The sequence below is a fragment of the Portunus trituberculatus genome, chromosome 45 (assembly GCF_017591435.1).
Source record: "Portunus trituberculatus isolate SZX2019 chromosome 45, ASM1759143v1, whole genome shotgun sequence".
Lineage (NCBI taxonomy): Eukaryota > Metazoa > Arthropoda > Malacostraca > Decapoda > Portunidae > Portunus > Portunus trituberculatus.
The window spans coordinates 4,132,480-4,149,383 of record NC_059299.1 but is presented as its reverse complement, the minus strand read 5'-3'; the positions used below and the strand labels follow the sequence as shown (position 1 = coordinate 4,149,383).

The 16,904-nt window shown below is 42.4% G+C and overlaps 1 protein-coding gene and 1 long non-coding RNA gene across 3 annotated transcripts; both read right to left on the bottom strand.

The window, feature by feature from the left end:
* Positions 1-640: 640 nt before the first annotated feature.
* LOC123519421 lies at positions 641-13,571 on the bottom strand. The gene is made up of 3 exons (XR_006679009.1): positions 13,535-13,571; positions 1,020-2,828; positions 641-968 (listed from the first exon to the last, which is right to left on the bottom strand). It is a non-coding gene; the product is annotated as an uncharacterized LOC123519421 (long non-coding RNA).
* LOC123519418 (phenoloxidase-activating factor 1-like) lies at positions 2,902-12,057 on the bottom strand. 2 transcript variants are annotated; one of them, XM_045280708.1, is made up of 9 exons: positions 12,005-12,057; positions 10,368-10,462; positions 8,652-8,809; positions 7,183-7,474; positions 4,998-5,139; positions 4,275-4,471; positions 3,928-4,124; positions 3,685-3,777; positions 2,902-3,327 (listed from the first exon to the last, which is right to left on the bottom strand). In XM_045280708.1, exons 2-9 carry the CDS (start codon positions 10,456-10,458, stop codon positions 3,217-3,219), a joined length of 1,281 nt encoding a protein of 426 aa, XP_045136643.1. In that variant the 5' UTR covers positions 10,459-10,462; positions 12,005-12,057; the 3' UTR covers positions 2,902-3,216. The 2 variants fall into 2 exon arrangements, with proteins under 2 accessions (XP_045136643.1, XP_045136644.1); XM_045280709.1 differs by having other exon boundaries at positions 2,904-3,327; positions 4,998-5,109; positions 12,005-12,056.
* Positions 13,572-16,904: the final 3,333 nt, after the last annotated feature.

Sequence of the window (16,904 nt, the reverse complement as noted above, 5' to 3'; positions counted from 1 at the left end):
GTTGCCCTTAGCTGGCATTCTCCCCTGCATAAAAAAAGAAGCAATAAAGGAAACTGTTAGAAGCCATCAGCTATAGGCCTACACGTGGCACTAACTGTATGACACATTCCTGCCTATTCATTTCGTAGTCTCACATAGTCACAGTCCACCTTCCATAGCATAGTCTCGCTGTCCAACACTCCGTTTTCTGTTGCATTCGATTCGTAGCCATGAGTCACGAGATGTTGCGTTTCAGTCACTAAGATCAAAGAGTGAATTAAAAGGTTCTGAAGCATCAACGAATATATGAATAGTGTTTCGCGAGGCATCCCCCTTTCCAGCACCACCACCACCACCACCACCACCATCACCATTAACTCGTGCGTGGGAGAATGTGAAATGAGAGCACACACACACACACACACACACACACACACACACACAGGAAATTCCCAAGACCAGTTTCATATTAGAAATAGGAGGGAGAAGAGAAAACGGGACGAGAATAGGAAAAGAAAGATAATGAGAGAGAGAGAGAGAGAGAGAGAGAGAGATTATCTTCCTGTTCTTCCTCTTACACCTACAGTTTGCGTGTCAAGGAGGAGGAGGAGGAGGAGGAGGAGGAGGAGGAGGAGGAGGAGGAAGGAGAGGAGGAGGAGGAAAAACGCAATGGAAAATCCCCAAAAGGAAACTCAATATAGTGAACAAAGTAAGGTGAACGAACCGTGATATAAGGACGCATACCTTACCGCCTGCTGTCTGTTCTTGTTCCCCGTCCGTGGCTAACCTCCGTCCGTCTATTCGCTCCGTTCTTGACTCATCTCCGTCCGTGGCTAACCTCTGTCCGTCTATTCCCTCTGTTCTTGATTCATCTCCGTCCGTGGAACCTCCGTCCGTCTATTCGCTCCGTTCTTGACTCATCTCCGTCCGTGGCTCATCTCCGTCCGTCTATTCGCTCTGCTCTTGACTCATCTCCGTCCGTGGCTAACCTCTGTCCGTCTATTCGCTCCGTTCTTGACTCATCTCCGTCCGTGGCTAACCTCTGTCCGTGGCTTTTCAGTGGGTTTGGCTGGCTCGTGGCTCTCTCTCTCCGTGGCTCATCTCTCTCTCAGCTCCATCCTTTCTATTCATGTCACTTCTATCTACCACTAATAAACGCACTTCACCACTATCACTTTCGGCACACGTATTCACTGTCACTTCCATCTGCTTTCCGACTCACTACCACCATCACTCCTTCCGTCACTGCCGTATAGCGAACCACTTCCGTATTCACCGATCGTCCTTATCCCCTTCAATATAGGAACGCATTTTTTCACCTTGAGATTTGTGTACGATTAGACCATTTTATTGACATTAGGAAGGGTCTATGGGGGTCAGAAGATTAATGGTCTCTGTCTTCAATATGTTAATACCCCACATGAGTTTCTGAAGGTGTAAACAGTCACCAAATAGGGAATAGGGAAACGCGTCATGGTACTGAAGGGGTTAAAAAGACTTGAATTCGTACTAACAGATGGAAATTAACGCAGGGAACACGAAAAAAATCCTGCCACTCTTTGTTTACCTAGTACTGCCTAGCGAGGGTGAAAGAAGTGCTGTGATTGGCTGGTTCTTAAGGCTGCGACCAATCAGAGGGGTTTGTGTAAGGTGTTGAGTACTGAGACCTTGTAAAATGCATGAAATTGCAAGTTTTTTACAGTATGTTGAGTAAAGTAGGATTTACAAGAGAGAGAGAGAGAGAGAGAGAGAGAGAGAGAGAGAGAGAGAGAGAGAGCTACGTGATCACTCTTCTCATTGCAATTAAAGTATTCGTAAATAAAGATTTTCATTTCTAACTTTACTAAAGACACATAATCGTTAACTTAAAGAATAATGATATTTCGAAAGTAAAGTAAAGTAATGAAGCATGGAAGGACACACACACACACACACACACACACACACACACACAAGGACAAAAAAAAAAAAAAAAGAACACCATGACACTTTGCAAACACATCACATGAAAACTTTATTAAATAGTATAAATTATTTACACATTACTATTCATTAAAAGAGAACCTGATTATCTTAGGAGGGAAGGGAAGGTGGAGGATTGGTGGAGAAGAAGTGACTCGAAGCACCGGGGTCGTTATCTCGAAGTCTCACAGTTAAAAGCTTCACTGATTCATCTTACTCATTTGTACTCCAGCTGGACAGCTAGACCAAGATCATTATTTCCTTGTCTTTTGAAATCTGAATAAAAAAAATACAAACTAACATACCAGAGAGAGAGAGAGAGAGAGAGAGAAAGCAGGTCAGTCTATCCCGGAGATGGGTGGAGAGTGGGAGGCGACCAACCCACATCACTATTGCCAATCTCGCAGCAAACCTCCCTTAGCTTCACCCAGGTCATGCACTGTAGTCAACCCCACAAGGAACAGTGATGTCTGTGTTCTTCCTGTTGCCTGTGAGTGTTTGTGTTGCATGTTAACAGGTGTTTGTGTTGCAGGTTGTCAGGTGTTTGTGTTGCAGGTTGTCAGGTTTGTGTTGCAGGTTGTCAGGTGTTTGTGTTGCAGGTTGTCAGGCGTTTGTGTTTCAAGTTCTCAGGTGTTTGTGTTGCAGGTTGTCAGGCATTTGTGTTGCAGGTTGTCAGGTGTGTCGTGGGAGTGAAGGACGTGAGCGTCAGGGTAAATATGGTTCGCTGGAGGAGAAAGAAAGGACAGGAAGAAGGAAGAAGGAACGAGGAAGGAGGAAATTGCAAAATGAAGGTTGATGTTTGCTTCCTCTTGTTTTCTTTTCTCTCTCTCTCTCTCTCTCTCTCTCTCTCTCTCTCTCTCTCTCTCTCTCTCTCTCTCTCTCTCTCTCTTACACACATGCACACACATACAAGCTAAAATAATTCAAACAAACTTTTATAATAATAATAATAATAATAATAATAATAATAATAATAATAATCAAAACAAACATCACAACACTAACTAACAAAACAAACTAACTAAAACAATCCAAAAGCAACACAACAATCGCACCACCACCATCACCACCACCGAGACGTCACTTCCTCCACCGTGTCGCTCCACCGTGGGACTTTCCTTTGGGTGGACGAGCAGGGGGCCGGCGGGAGATGATGGCAGGGGGGTGGGGGGATAGCGGAACACTCGATCTTGGCAAGGTCAGAAAGAGAGAGAGAGAGAGAGAGAGAGAGAGAGAGAGAGAGAGAGAGAGAGAGAGAGAGGGGAGAGCAGGTTTTTAAGGCTTTATATTCTCCAGTATCCAGCTCCTGTAGGCGGCCATGGAGGTGTAGACAGCAGGCACGCCCTCCACACCGCACGATGGCTGACCGAACGACACCAGAGCGAGCTGCGGGAAGGGAAGGGCGTGAAGGAACTGCCGCTAACTCCTCCTGCCATCCTGCCTATCCTTACCATTATTTTCTGGTGTTCTGCACATAATTATAACTCCTTTCTCTGGTAAACTCTGGAACTCCCTACCTGTGTCTGTATTTCCAACTATCTATGTCATTTGTCCCTGTCCTTTGTCTAATTCTATCGGCTCTATAAGGAGACTGGCAACTGTATGGGCGTTTTTTTCTTTATATTTTCGTTGCCCTTGGCCAGTCCTCCTACTTACAAAGAAGACAATTGCACAGGAAACAATAACAACAAGAGGTAATCAAGCAGACTATCAGACAGGCAGACAGACAGACGCCACACTCACCAGCAGGAAGGACCCCCCAGGTGCAGGCGCCACCACGGGACCCCCTGAGTCACCGAAGCAGGAGTCACGTCGCCCGTCACCTCCGAAGCACACCTGTGGGAAAATAATTAAATAAAAGTTGTACAGGTAAGGTAGTTTAATTATCTATCCTTTCTTTTCTTTCTTTCATCTTTTTGCACATGTCTTTTCCCACACCTGCTCCTTTCCACACCTGCACACCTTATCACCTGTTCCTCCCCTTACCTGTTCCGGCAGAAGGGCGTTGTTGTAGTGAGGGTTGCACTCATCTCTACTGACGAAGGGAATGCGGACTTGTTGCAGAATCTGGGTGTCTGGGCCCCTCTCGGTAGCGCCCCAGCCTGCAACGAAGGCCTGGCGATTCCCGAGGAAGGTGGTGAGGTCAGTGGTGGGCGGCGGGATGCAGATGGGCCCCACGAAAGCTGAGAAGAGTGAGAGGGTAAGGTAAGTGAAAGGAAAGGGAGATCTAGACATGGTAAAGTAACTGCCATGTGTATCCTTAATGCTTTTTTTTTCAGCTTCCTTTATTTTTTCGTGCTCTTAAATACAATGAGGTTAACACAGCTACTCACCATTAAACTCAACCTCCTTATCGAGTCTTATCAGCGCTATATCGTCGCTTACGGTGCCTCGGCTGTTGAAATCTGAGTGGCGGATGATCTCAACGGGCGTGAAGGTCTGATGGGGCGGGGCGCAGGTCCTTCTCCCACCTCTGCTCTCACAGTCGATCTCCGTGGATAGGTTGTGCTCTCCCAGGCGAATCACGGTCCTGAGAGGGAAAGTGCATGGGTGGATGAGTGGATGAGTGGATGAGTGGAAAGGTGACTGGGCAGGTAAGGACATAAAAGAGGAAGGAGTGTAGTTTTCATTCTCTCTCTTCATCTCCAAAGCTCACCCCTATTCTGTCCAACTCTATAACGCAAGGGTTAACCAGTACTCTCAGTCTTTCACACCTTTCTCTGGTAAACTCTGGAGCTCCCTGCCTGTGTCTGTATATCAAACTTCCTATAACTTGATTTCATTCAAGAGGGAGGTTTCAAGACATTTGAATCTGTCCTTTGTCTAATTCTATCGGCTTTGTAAGAAGACTGGTAACCGATTGGGCCTTTATTCTTTATATTTCTGTTGTACTAGGCCAGTCCTCCTCTTACGATCACGCACTCAAGCACACACATACCCTTACCAAGCATGCATTCTCACTATACTCAACATCGTAAAAATTGCCTCCCTGTATTCCCTTCCCTTTCCCTCATCTCTCTCAGGTTCACACGCAGGTAAGTCAAGAGAATACTCACAGATCTCTATTGAAAGTGAACTCCTCGGCAGTGCAATGGCTAGCTGTGACCACGTAGCGAGAGTTGATGAGAGACCCGCCGCAGCCCCACACCACCTGAGGCTGGAACCGTGCTGGGGAGGGAAGGGAGGTTGACGTGTTTGCTGCTCGTGAAGAAAGAAGGTAAGGTTTCATTTGGATGAAAGGGGAAGAGTGAATGGTTAAAAGAGATGAGGTGCTGGTGGAGAGAATGAAGGATGGTTGAAATGAGGCACATATATCATTTTGTGTCTTAGTGAATGGTGAATAATCCTACGCTTCTCTTGTTCATGAATAAGGATTAAGAGAGAATAATGAATAAGGGTCTATGGAGGTCAGAAGATTAATAGCCAGAGTCTTTACTATTCAAACCCCAACATATGTTTCTAAAGCTGTATAAAAATCGCCAAAATAGTAACCGGAATGAATATGAAAACGTGTCCAGGTACTGAAGAGATTAACCCCTTCAGAAACTCATGTGGAGGATTAAAATAGTGAAGACTGTGGCCATTAATCTCCTGACCTCCATAGACCCTTCCTAATGTCAATAAGATGATCTAACCGTACACAAATCTGAAGGTAAAAAATGCGTCCTAGTACTGAAAAGACTAAGACTGAAATCCTAGACTGTCTTACCTACACACAAGACAGGACTTCCCTATTACCTTCGTGGAGTTCCCGTACAACTCCTCTCTTGGAAATAAATAAAAAAAATTTGAAGGCCAAAACAACAACATGCAACACTCCGTAAGGTCGTCGGAAGTTAAAAATTCGGAAGGAAGGAAACTTATAAGTCGTAAAAGTCATTTCCTCATCTCAAGGCTGCGCGTCCTGGCTATAAATCACCTTTTATTTAACACTCTTTGGAGGCACGGAATGTTTGCCCCTCCCCCCAATGCCTCCACAGCCCTCCACTAATAAATCCTTTCTCTTCAAACTAGCCCCATTCCCCCAAATGCCTCCACAGCCCTCCACTAAATCCTTTCTCTTCAAACTAGCTCCATTCCCACAATCCCTTAAATAGCCTCTAACTAACTTTCTTTCTCTTCAAACTAGCCCCCTTCTCACCCTTACACGGAATTCTTACCCCACTTCTGCCTCTACACTCTTAAAACAGCCCCCATCTAACCGCTAACTAACCCCTTTCCCTTCAAATTAGCCCCTTTTCCACTATTACACGAAATGTTTACCCCACCTCCGTCTCCACACCCTTAAAACAGCTCCCAACTAACCCCCTTTCTCTTCAATCTAGCCCCCCTCCCCACACCTCTTTAAACAGCCCCGAACTAAACCCCTTTCCCTTCAAACTAGACCCTTTCACACTCCTACACTGAATTCTTACCCACCACCGCCTCTACGTCCCTTAATCAGCCCCAAACTTACACCCTTTCCCTTTAAACCAGCCCCTTTCCACTACTACACGAAATGTTTACCCCTCCTACGCTTCCACACCTTAACAGCCCCAATTAACCCCCTTTCCTTTCAAAATAGTCCCCTTCCCACTCCTACACGGAACGTTTATCCTTTCTCCGCCTCCACACTTTTAAAACAGCCCCCAACTGACTCCCTTTCCCTTCAAATCAGCCCCCTTCCCATTCCTAGTGCTGACAATGGTGTCCTCACGGCTTTCAGGGTTTAATGGACACCTGGATACGAATGTGCGGTGTTTTCATTACCACTGTCTGTCTTAGGTGTCAAGGTTTTCATTTGACGAGTTTACAAAGACCACACCTTGATTTTTTCGCTTCTACAGGTTAATTGTTTAAGGATGAGGGGATTTTGTGGGTGGTTCAAGGTGGGTATCTGTCTACCTGTTTATCGATCAGTAAAAATGCACATTAATAGATACGCGACCAAAACAAAACGGTAGCTAGTATAATATTATCTATTCACATGTCTATCTATATCTAAACATTTACCAACTTACACCTCTCTCATTTATTTTGTCCTAAACACCCTACATTACCAGACAATCAAGGGGCCTTTTTTTTTTTTTTTTTGTCACTTTCCTTACCCTTGGCCAGCTTCCCCTCTTGCATAAGGACAAACTAACCCCAGCTATAAATCAAATTGCCAGCGCTACTAATAGGTGAAAGTTTAACAGCGCTTCCAATACTCTTCAAGTTAGCTACAGGAAAGGCGCCACAGGTAAGCAGACGGCAACTCACAGGTATATCCAAGCAGGGCGATCCAGGGGTAGGCTCCTAGTGGGCTGTCCTCACCAAAGAATATCCTCGTTTGACCAGCGGAGGAGAACCCACATTCACTAGGCAGCAGATCACCACCAGACGCCGGAAGTTGAGTGGTGGTCGGCTGGGTGGGAGGGCGTGTAGGTGGACGAGTAGGTGGGGAAGTGGGGGAGCTGGTAGGGATCGGTATTGGTCTGCTTGGGCTCACTGTGGGTCTGAAGTCGATGTTTGAGCTTGTGGGTTTCCCGGAGTCACCATCTGGGCAGCAAGTCTGTTTGGGAGAAGTGAGTCGAGAGGTTAATGAACGTGACGATTGTTGTTGCCTTGTGCTCTTCTCTGCAGTGGTGTCTTGTGGTGTTGTATGTGTGTGTGTGGTAGAGTGGAAGGGTGTGGGATGAGTGGTGGTGATGGTGGTGGTGACTAGGAGGAAGAAGAAAAGGATGTGCGCAGTGTGGAGAAAGATATGAGATGATGTTAAAAATAGCAACTACTACTACTATTATTACTACTACTACTACTACTACTGTAACTACTACTACTACTACTACTACTACTACTACTACACCACCACCACCACTACCACTCATCCCCGGCCTCCCCACACACACAATCCATACTTCAAGGTGCCTTTCAAAACAGCCAATACCAAAAAAACAGGAAAAAGAGAAAAATGAAAAGGAGAAAAACACAACATGAATAACACAAGACAACAGGAAGCAGTGAATCAACCAGAGGGGACAGAGAATGGAATAGTTACAAAGCATATATTTCTTCCCTCCCCGCCTCTCTCTCTCTCTCTCTCTCTCTCTCTCTTGAACATAAAACACCTCCACCAACCTCTAATACATTTTCCCATAAGAGACAAGCAACACTTCACAAATTACTCCTTTCTCCTTACATGTCATTACGTAAAGGTGCGCCGCAGTTACGAAAGCCAATTAGCAAGTAAGGGAAGGCTGGGAAAGGCATAGGACAGGTAAGATAGATCCAGGAAAGGTAACTTGTGCATTGTGGATGAGGAGGAGGAGGAGGAGGAGGAGGAGGAGGAGACACAGTTGGTAAGCATAAAATAAAGTGTTGAATAGTGTGACAGAAGCAATTGTGAAGTGCAGGAAGACGAGTTGATGGTGGTGGTGGTGGTGGTGGTGGTGGTGGTGGGGAAGAGGAAAGGGACAGGAGGGAGAAAGGAGAAATAAAAAAAAATGTGAGGAAGAAGAAAAAAAAAGTAGGAAAAGAAAGATAATGACTGAACAAAATACAAACCAGGAGAGAAACAAACAGGCAACAAAGAAATAGAAAGAGAAAGACACAGAAACAGACAAAAAAAAACAAAGACAAAGAAGAAAAGAAAAAAAAACATACAAAACACACAAATAAAAAAAAAACAGAAAAACACGTAAAAAAAATAGAAAGACAAAATAAACAGAAAGAGTCCCAGCAACACTCACCAAGGGACTCCGGTCACCAGCGAAGCCACAGTGACTCTCTTGCAGCATCTTGATTCCCTCAGGCGTGGGATTCTCAAGGAGTCTCACGAACACGGGGCAAGATCTGATGGGAATGCACTGTCGCCCGTTGCTGCAATCTGGACCGGACTCAGGGAACACTGCACGAGGGAGATTTTAGTTTCAGATTTCGTATTATTCAGCAATGTGGTTATTAGGCAGAGAGAGAGAGAGAGAGAGAGAGAGATGATGATGATGGTAATATGACTGTCTTTTCTCCATTTATCTTCATTTATCATCTATCCATTATTCATTTGACACTCGTAAGTTCACCAAACCACAACAGAAAGTAGAAAACAAAAGAAAAAAACAAGAAACTGAATGCAAACCACACGACAAAACACGCGAAGAAGAAATGCGAGAAAATAAAATGATAAATAAGGAGATGGACAACAAAAATGAATGATAAAAACTTGAAAGAAGAAGAAAAAAATGAATGAATTAGCAACAAAGAACAACAAAACAACTGAGAAAAGGGTTACATGGAAAGACAGACAGAGAGAGAGAGAGAGAGAGAGAGGAGGGAGAGGAAGAGACGAAGAGAGACAGAGAGGGAGAGAAAGAGGAGAATAAAGAGATCCACAGGTTTTCCCAACACTGGCTTCTGGGAAAGGATGTTTTGGTGATGAAGGGGCGTCCCAGGCGACTCAGGTGTACCGATAATGAAGAGAGCTCACCTTTATGTATACTCGGGTGTTCTGTATGGTGAGTGTAGTGAATGTATAAATGTAATGTATTAGAGTATAATGTATTTGGAAGGTAGTTTCACCCTTCAGTACCATGACGCGTTTCTATATTCATTCTGCTTACTAACTGGTGATATTTAACAGCTTCAGAAACTTATGTGGGGGATTAATATAGTGAAGACTCTGGCCATTAATCTTCTGACATCCATACATTCTTCCTAATGGCAAAAAAATGGTCTAATCGTACACAAATCTCAAGGTAAAACTGTGTCTCCCGGTATTGAAGGGGTTATTAGTGTTAACCCTTCAACACTGAGACGCATTTTTATCTTGAGGTTTGAGTGTGATTAGACGATTTCATTTACATTAGGAAGAGTCTATGGAGGTCAGAAGATTAATGGCCGGAGTCTTCACTATCTTAATCACCCTCATGAGTTTCTGAAGCTGTATAAAATCACCAAATAGTAAGCAGAATGAATATGAAACGCGTCATGGTACTGAAGGAGGTCAATGTTAGTAGGTGTAGTAAAGTATAGAGTAAGTTTTCAAGAGTAGCTTTGGGTATATATTGTACAGGCCTGTGTATTGTGTATCTCTTCGATGTAAAAGTGACAACCAAGTGTAGTCATGAGAGTGTATCAGTGTACTTATCAAGACACAGGTGTAGTATCGGTAACGGTGTAGGAGATGACTCAATAAACCAATCCATGAGTGTAGCTAACAGATCGAAAAAAAGAGAAAAATACAGGTAAGGATGTATCAAAAGTGTATGAAAAGGAAACAGAATAAATGTGAAGACAGATTTGAAGATTTATAAAGAGTGTAGACCATGACACACACACACATGAGAGAGAGAGAGAGAGAGAGAGAGAGAGAGAGACATAATGGCGTGAATTGTAACAAGATAACGTGGCAAGACAAGCGTAACTGTTGAATTGCCCAGCTAAGGGTCGTAACTGGTTTTCCCACTCACATTGTCTGATTGACCGATGCGCTGCTTCCACCTCGCCTCCACCCAGCACCACCGCCACCACCACCACCGCCACCGCACTCACTCGCTGCATTCTTCTGTGGCAAAGAAAAGAAAAGATGAATATAAAACTGGAATTGACATAACCAGAGAGAGAGAGAGAGAGAGAGAGGGAGGGAGGGAGGGAGGATGATGATAATGATTTTATTTAAAGCAAGAAGGAAGGCAAAAAAAAAAAAAGGCAACAAAAATAATAATAAAAAAAGCTCACTTGATTGCCAGTTTCCTTAAAGTTCAAACCTACTCAACCAAATGATGATAAAAAAAAATATCAGAACGTAAGATAAAGAAATAATAAGTGCATGAAATGGATTAAATTATGACAATAGAGAAATAAACACCAAAATGAAAATAAAAACTAGAGTATTATGAGCAAATTGGTACAGGTGAGGAGAGTGTAATTGGACAGGTGAGAGTTAATTACATCACCTGGAAACTAAACCAAAGGAAACTCAAAATAAAAATAAATAAACAAAAAAAAAAGCCATACAATTTAATCCTGGTAACCAAAAAAAAAAAAAAAAAAGAAGCAAAACAATGTGAATAATTACAACGAAGAACCTTAAGGTAACTTTCTAATGGCCTTGAATTAATGTGTTCTGTAATGCAACACAAGGAACCCTCGTGACTTTGTATTGAGGACGTAGATGGAACACTGGGAGGAGAGATAAACTGCTTCCTGTACTTACTTCCTTGTCACTTCCTCGTGTGTGTGTGTGTGTGTGTGTGTGTGTGGGGTAGACTCCTGTACAGACAAACCAGTACCGCATTTACGTGGAAAGTACGCGCATTTTTTTTTTTTCCCATGTTGAGAATTAAAAACATGCCAAACGAGAAAGCATAGCGAGGGAAAACCAAAGACCTGTTCCCTTAATTCATTCACCGCTTATTTCCACGCTTACTTTTATATTATTCTAACTTCAAGACAATCACGAACCAAGACAAGAACCACAAGAACCACAAGAACCGCAGAGAACCGCAGAACCACTAACACAACATGAACCACACCAAAACACTAACCAATTTCTATCCGAACCTTTGAACCCTGACAATCTACTAAAGAACCGTAACCAAAACCTAAAAAAACCGGACCCGGATTCAGGTATAAGGGCGACACACCTGAGTACACCTGGACACACCTGACACTATAAGCTCTGGCCCATTCTCTCTCTGGAACGCCAAATAAGTAAGGATGCTATTGTCTCACCTGGAATCTTACGTTTTCTTTTTGTTTCGTTTGCTTTTGGTGTGTTCATTAATAGTTTGTTTATTTATCTATTTGATTACATTACTGTATTTTTCGGCTTTAATTGAATTTCTCGTGATTTTTCGTGGATATTTAACCGAACATGTGATTTTTTTTAAGGTTTACAGGTGTTAGTTATGCTTTCACTGGTCACGAAGGCAGCAGGTAACTTCCTTAGGCCTCACCAATCACTGAAGGTCAACGGACAAACGCACACGCACCTAATCCCTCTCATCTCACCAGTTTAAACACTCCTTCACACTCAATAACTGAAGAAAACACGTATTAAACACTCAACACACACCAAACCCACTGATCCACAGGTAACACTGACCTGACACACACACTACCTGTCACACCTAAGGATGGAAATGACTACCACACTACTTTCTCGCTCTATATGTGCGCGGCGCGGAAGAAAACGGGGAGTTGTCACACACCTCAAGACTAGGTAACGTTTGTGGCAGTGGTGCTGAATACAACCTAGCAATTCCGGGGGATGTGACGTAAGATAATATGATTCCTGTTTTGAAATGCTTTGCTCTCTCATCATGACTATTATCAAAAGCCGCAGTGATAGCTAGCCCGGGTTATCCTGTTCATTATGTAGAAATATTGTTAATCTTAATTTCTTCAGTACAATGTCACGCTTTCTTATTCATTCTGGTTACTATATGGTGATTTTATACAGATTCAGAAACTTATGTGGGGATTAGAATAGTAAGGACTGGCCATTAATCTTTTGACCTCCATAGATCCTTCCTAATGCAAATGAAATTATCTATTCATACCCAAAAATCGTGGTAAAAATGCGTCTCAGTACTGAAAGGGTTAATAATCTGTCGCTAAGACCTTGTGAACACTTAAAAAATTGTAACTTCAACTAAAAATGAAGGAGAGGCGTAAAGATGCTTCAAAACACACCCTATTTATTTGTTCACCTGCCTGCCTTCCTACAAGCTTCTGAAATCCCGAATGGAGGATGTATCGTGTCCCAAATTGACACCTGATTACAGTGTGAGTATGCACCTGCTGTGTTTTCCCCACGCATCTCATTCGTGGTGGTTTTTGCTTCCTGGGGTGAGGTACAAAGAGGCTGCAATCACTGTTTTTACCGCCCACCTCGCATCGCCTCGCCTTGATGCTGCGTGCTTACCTGGACAATTACCGGAAGTCCCCAGGTACGAATCGAGACTCAGGTGTATCAGCGAGACTTTAAACTTCATAAACCTACAATTTTGTGAATGTTTACGTAGATGTTAATTGTTTTTCCTTGAAGTTTGTTTGGGTAATTTTTCTCCTTTTTATCATTCAGTACACCACGCCTTCCTATGCCCGCCACAGGACCTCCACATGCCCTCCCCAAGACTCCTTAACCTTGGTGCCCTCAGTTAACCCGCCCCGGACACTTCCTCTAGGAAAGGCGCTTCTTCAAGGCCAGGGCAACTCGTTCATTCATAAAGGGTACCAGGCTGTGAGGAAGGAAGGTGCAATGCTTATGTTGAGCAAGAGTCAAGTTGTGATAGTAGTAGTAGTGGTGGTGGTAGTGGTGGTAGTAGTAGTAGTAATAGTAGTAGTAGTAATAGTAGTAGTAGTAGTAGTGGTGGTGGTGGTGGTGGTGGTGGTGGTAGTAGTAATAGTACTAGTAGAGGTAGTAGTAGTAGTAGTAGCAGTAGTAGTAGTAGTAATAGTAGTGTAGTAGTAGTAGTAGTAACAGTAGTAGTCGTGTTGGTAGTAGTAGTAGTAGTAGTAGTAGTAGTAGTAGTAGTAAAATTAAACAAAAAAAATCGACATAATTCCTTCATTTTACAGATCAATAAACGAAAGAAAAGAAATTACACTAAAAGAAAATGAAATAGTAAACCTCTCTCTCTCTCTCTCTCTCTCTCTCTCTCTCTCTCTCTCTCTCTCTCTGGCGTCCTAGCACTAATGGCAGTTTCTGAGAAGGGAGAGGCGTCAGACCAGTAAGGGGAGAGAGAGCGGGCCTTCCCTGCTCTCCCTGCTTTCCTTTTGTTATTCATCTGTTGCAACTCTCCCTAAGATTCCCCACCCTATCTCTCTCTCTCTCTCTCTCTCTCTCTCTCTCTCTCTCTCTCTCTCTCTCTCTCTCTCTAATACTCAGCGTAACACATTTATATTAGGTCTCAATGGGTTAAAGAAAGTATTTTGGGTATCTCTTATCTCAACCCTGACTTACTGTTCCCCTCTCTCTCTCTCTCTCTCTCTCTCTCTCTCTCTCTCTCTCTCTCTCTCTCTCTCTCTCTCTCTCTCTCGTCAGTAGCCTTGAACACTTTTTTTCGTACATTTTTCTTTCTATGTCTCTTAATCGAGTGTGTTGCAATGTTTCTCTCGACCACCACTCCAGAAACTCCCTGAACCGAAAGGAGAAAGAAAACGGAGGGTGTCTTTCTTCTGGAGTTTGGGAACGCTATTGTTTATTGATGTATTTGTTTTTCTTGTTTTTTTTTTTGGTTTGTTTTCTTGTGTTTGTGTGTTGGGTTTGTTTTATCGTTTCTCTTATTTTTTTGTTTTCCATTCGTTTGATTGTTTGTTTGTTGTGTTTTTATTTTTTTTTTCTATTTTCTTTATCAATTTCTGTATTTGATTTCCTGTTTATTTTTTTTTTTCATTAGTTAATCTTCATAATTGTGAAAACTGTTTGTATTTTCATTTTTTTCTTTTCCTTTTTATCTTCCTTGATAGTAACGTTTTCTTATCTCTCCGTTCTTCTATCTCTCCTTTCCTTTATCACTCTCTCTGCTTCTCCTATTCCTCCATTCTATCCTCTTCATCTCTTCTTCATCTCTCCTCCACCTCCCTAAATTCCTCATTATCTCTTTTTATTGTAACATCTTCTTTCTTATCTTTCTGTTCTTCTATCTCTTCTTTTCTTTATCTCCCCATTCGCTTCTCCCTTTCCCTACCTATTCCTCCCTTCTATCTTCCATTCCTTCTTTACCTCTCCTCCTTCTCTCTCACTATTCTTTTACCTCTCCTTTCTTTTATCTCCCCATTTGCTTCTCCTCTTCCCTATTTCTCCATTCTCTCCTCTCCATTTCTTCTTCATCTCTCTCCACCTCTCCCTCCAATCATTATTCCTCCATCTCCCACAAAAAAATCCTTCTCTTTCTCTCCATCCTTCATTCCTCTCCTCCTCTCCTCCACTCCTCCCCGTCCCTATCTCCTCTCCATCTCCCCTCCCTGCCTCCCTCCATCCTCTCTCTCCTCCGAAGCGAGAGAAAAATACACGAAGTCCCGCCGGAAGTGACGTCAAAGATCTTCAGGGTTTGTATCTGTTTATTTTTGATGCAAGCAACTCTCACTCCGTTTTCTTTGAGCTTGAAAATTTAATGCAGGACTGTTGTAAAGTTTTCTCCGCCTGTTTTCTCTTTTTATGCGTTAAAGAGATATGTGTTAGATTGAGATGCTTAGAAATACAAGTTTTTTGTGTGTGTTTTCTTGATTCTTTCTCTGTTTGTGGAGATAAGTGGTTGAAAGTCTTATTACTAGTCAAGGAATTTAGATAAAGTAATAAATGGCTTGTCTTCAATGCCAATCAGAGCTGACGGAGTTGTTCTTGTTCAAGTTATTTCATTATCTGTAGTGCGTAGAGAGAAAGTTGTGGTCATTTTCGTCTAGTACCCTTCAAGTTATTTAACCCTTTCAGTACTGGGCTATATTTCTATCACGAGTTTAGGTTGACATTAGGAAGGGTCTATGGAAGTCAGAAGATAAATGTGGCCAGAGTCTTCACTATTTTATTCATTCAATCCCCCTTATGTGTTTCTGAAGTTGTATAAAATCACCAAAAGTAAGAAGAAAACCGTGTCATGGTACTGAAGAGGTTAAAAAATTATGTCGTTTTCTCGATCAGTCAAAGTTGAGGGAATAGTAACACAGGGTTCTCTAAAATGAAGTAACAGGTGTCATATTCCCTCTAGTAATTAGGTACTTAAGGAAATTTTTGCTTCAGGATTACTCAAGCTAACCAAACAAAGCAACAAGTCACATGCTCACCATCAGTCAAGAGTTGAGGGAATAATAACAAAGGATTCTCTAAAATGAAGTAACAAGTGCCACATTCCCTCTAATAATTAGGTACTTAAGGGAATTTTTGTTTTAGAATTACTCAAGCTAGTCAAATAGATTTATACCAAAGCAACAAGTCACATGCTCACCGTCAGTCATGAGTTGAGGGAAATATGACTAAGACTCCCTCAAATTAAGTAACAAAAGGTCATTTTTAGTTGTCAGAAAGTGAAGGGAATTTTGCTTTACGGTTACTCAACTAAACAAAGCTTCCTTCTCCCTCTAGCATGACAAAGGGCCCCTCAAATAGAGCAAGAAGTGTCATGCTGGAGTAGGTTTTCACGAGATTGTGTCACGGTACTTTCGGGGAGGAAGGATGGGAAGTGTAGGAGGTGGGCGTTACTGCCAGGCGTCTTCCAAGGTGCCCCGGAAGCCGCTGTGTTGGGCAAGTGATGGAGATTGGCGGATGTGTGACGACAATACAAACATTTGAATCCTTAACCGCTTCAGTACTGGACGCATTTTTACCGTGAGTACGATTAGACAATTTTATTTAGCAAGGGTCTATGGAGGTCAGAAGATTAATGGCCACAGTCTTCACTATTTTAATTAACCCCTTCAGTACTGGAACGCATTTTTACCATGAGTTTTGTGTACGATTAGACAATTTTATTTACATTAGCAAGAGTCTATGGAGGTCAGAAGATTAATGGCCACAGTCTTCACTATTCTAATCCCCCCCACAAGTTTTTGAAGCTGTACACACTCACTAAATAGTAAGCAGTGTAAATGTATAAACGTGTCTGGTACTGAAAGGGCTACATGACCGCGGGATTAGAGACAAAGGTGTTTTCAATATTTCAGGTGTTGACGTCTAAATTTAAACCACTTTTCCGTGAAGGTTGAAGGTATAGAGGTGAACATTCTCTTGGTACTGTAGTGTTCATTCTATCTTTCTATTTTATGTGTTTTTATTTTTCATCTTTGTCTTTTTTTTTTAAGTAAATGGACAGAGGTCAATTTTCATCTTTCTTTTGTTTCGTTTTTATATTTTTTTCTCTATTTCTTTCCATCTTTCTTCCCTATCTTTCTCTATCTTTCTTTACATCTATATTCTATTCATCTTTTTCATCTTTCTTTCCACCTTTTCCTTTCTTTTTTTCTGACACCTATATTACATCTATCTTTTTATCCTTTTTAGCTTT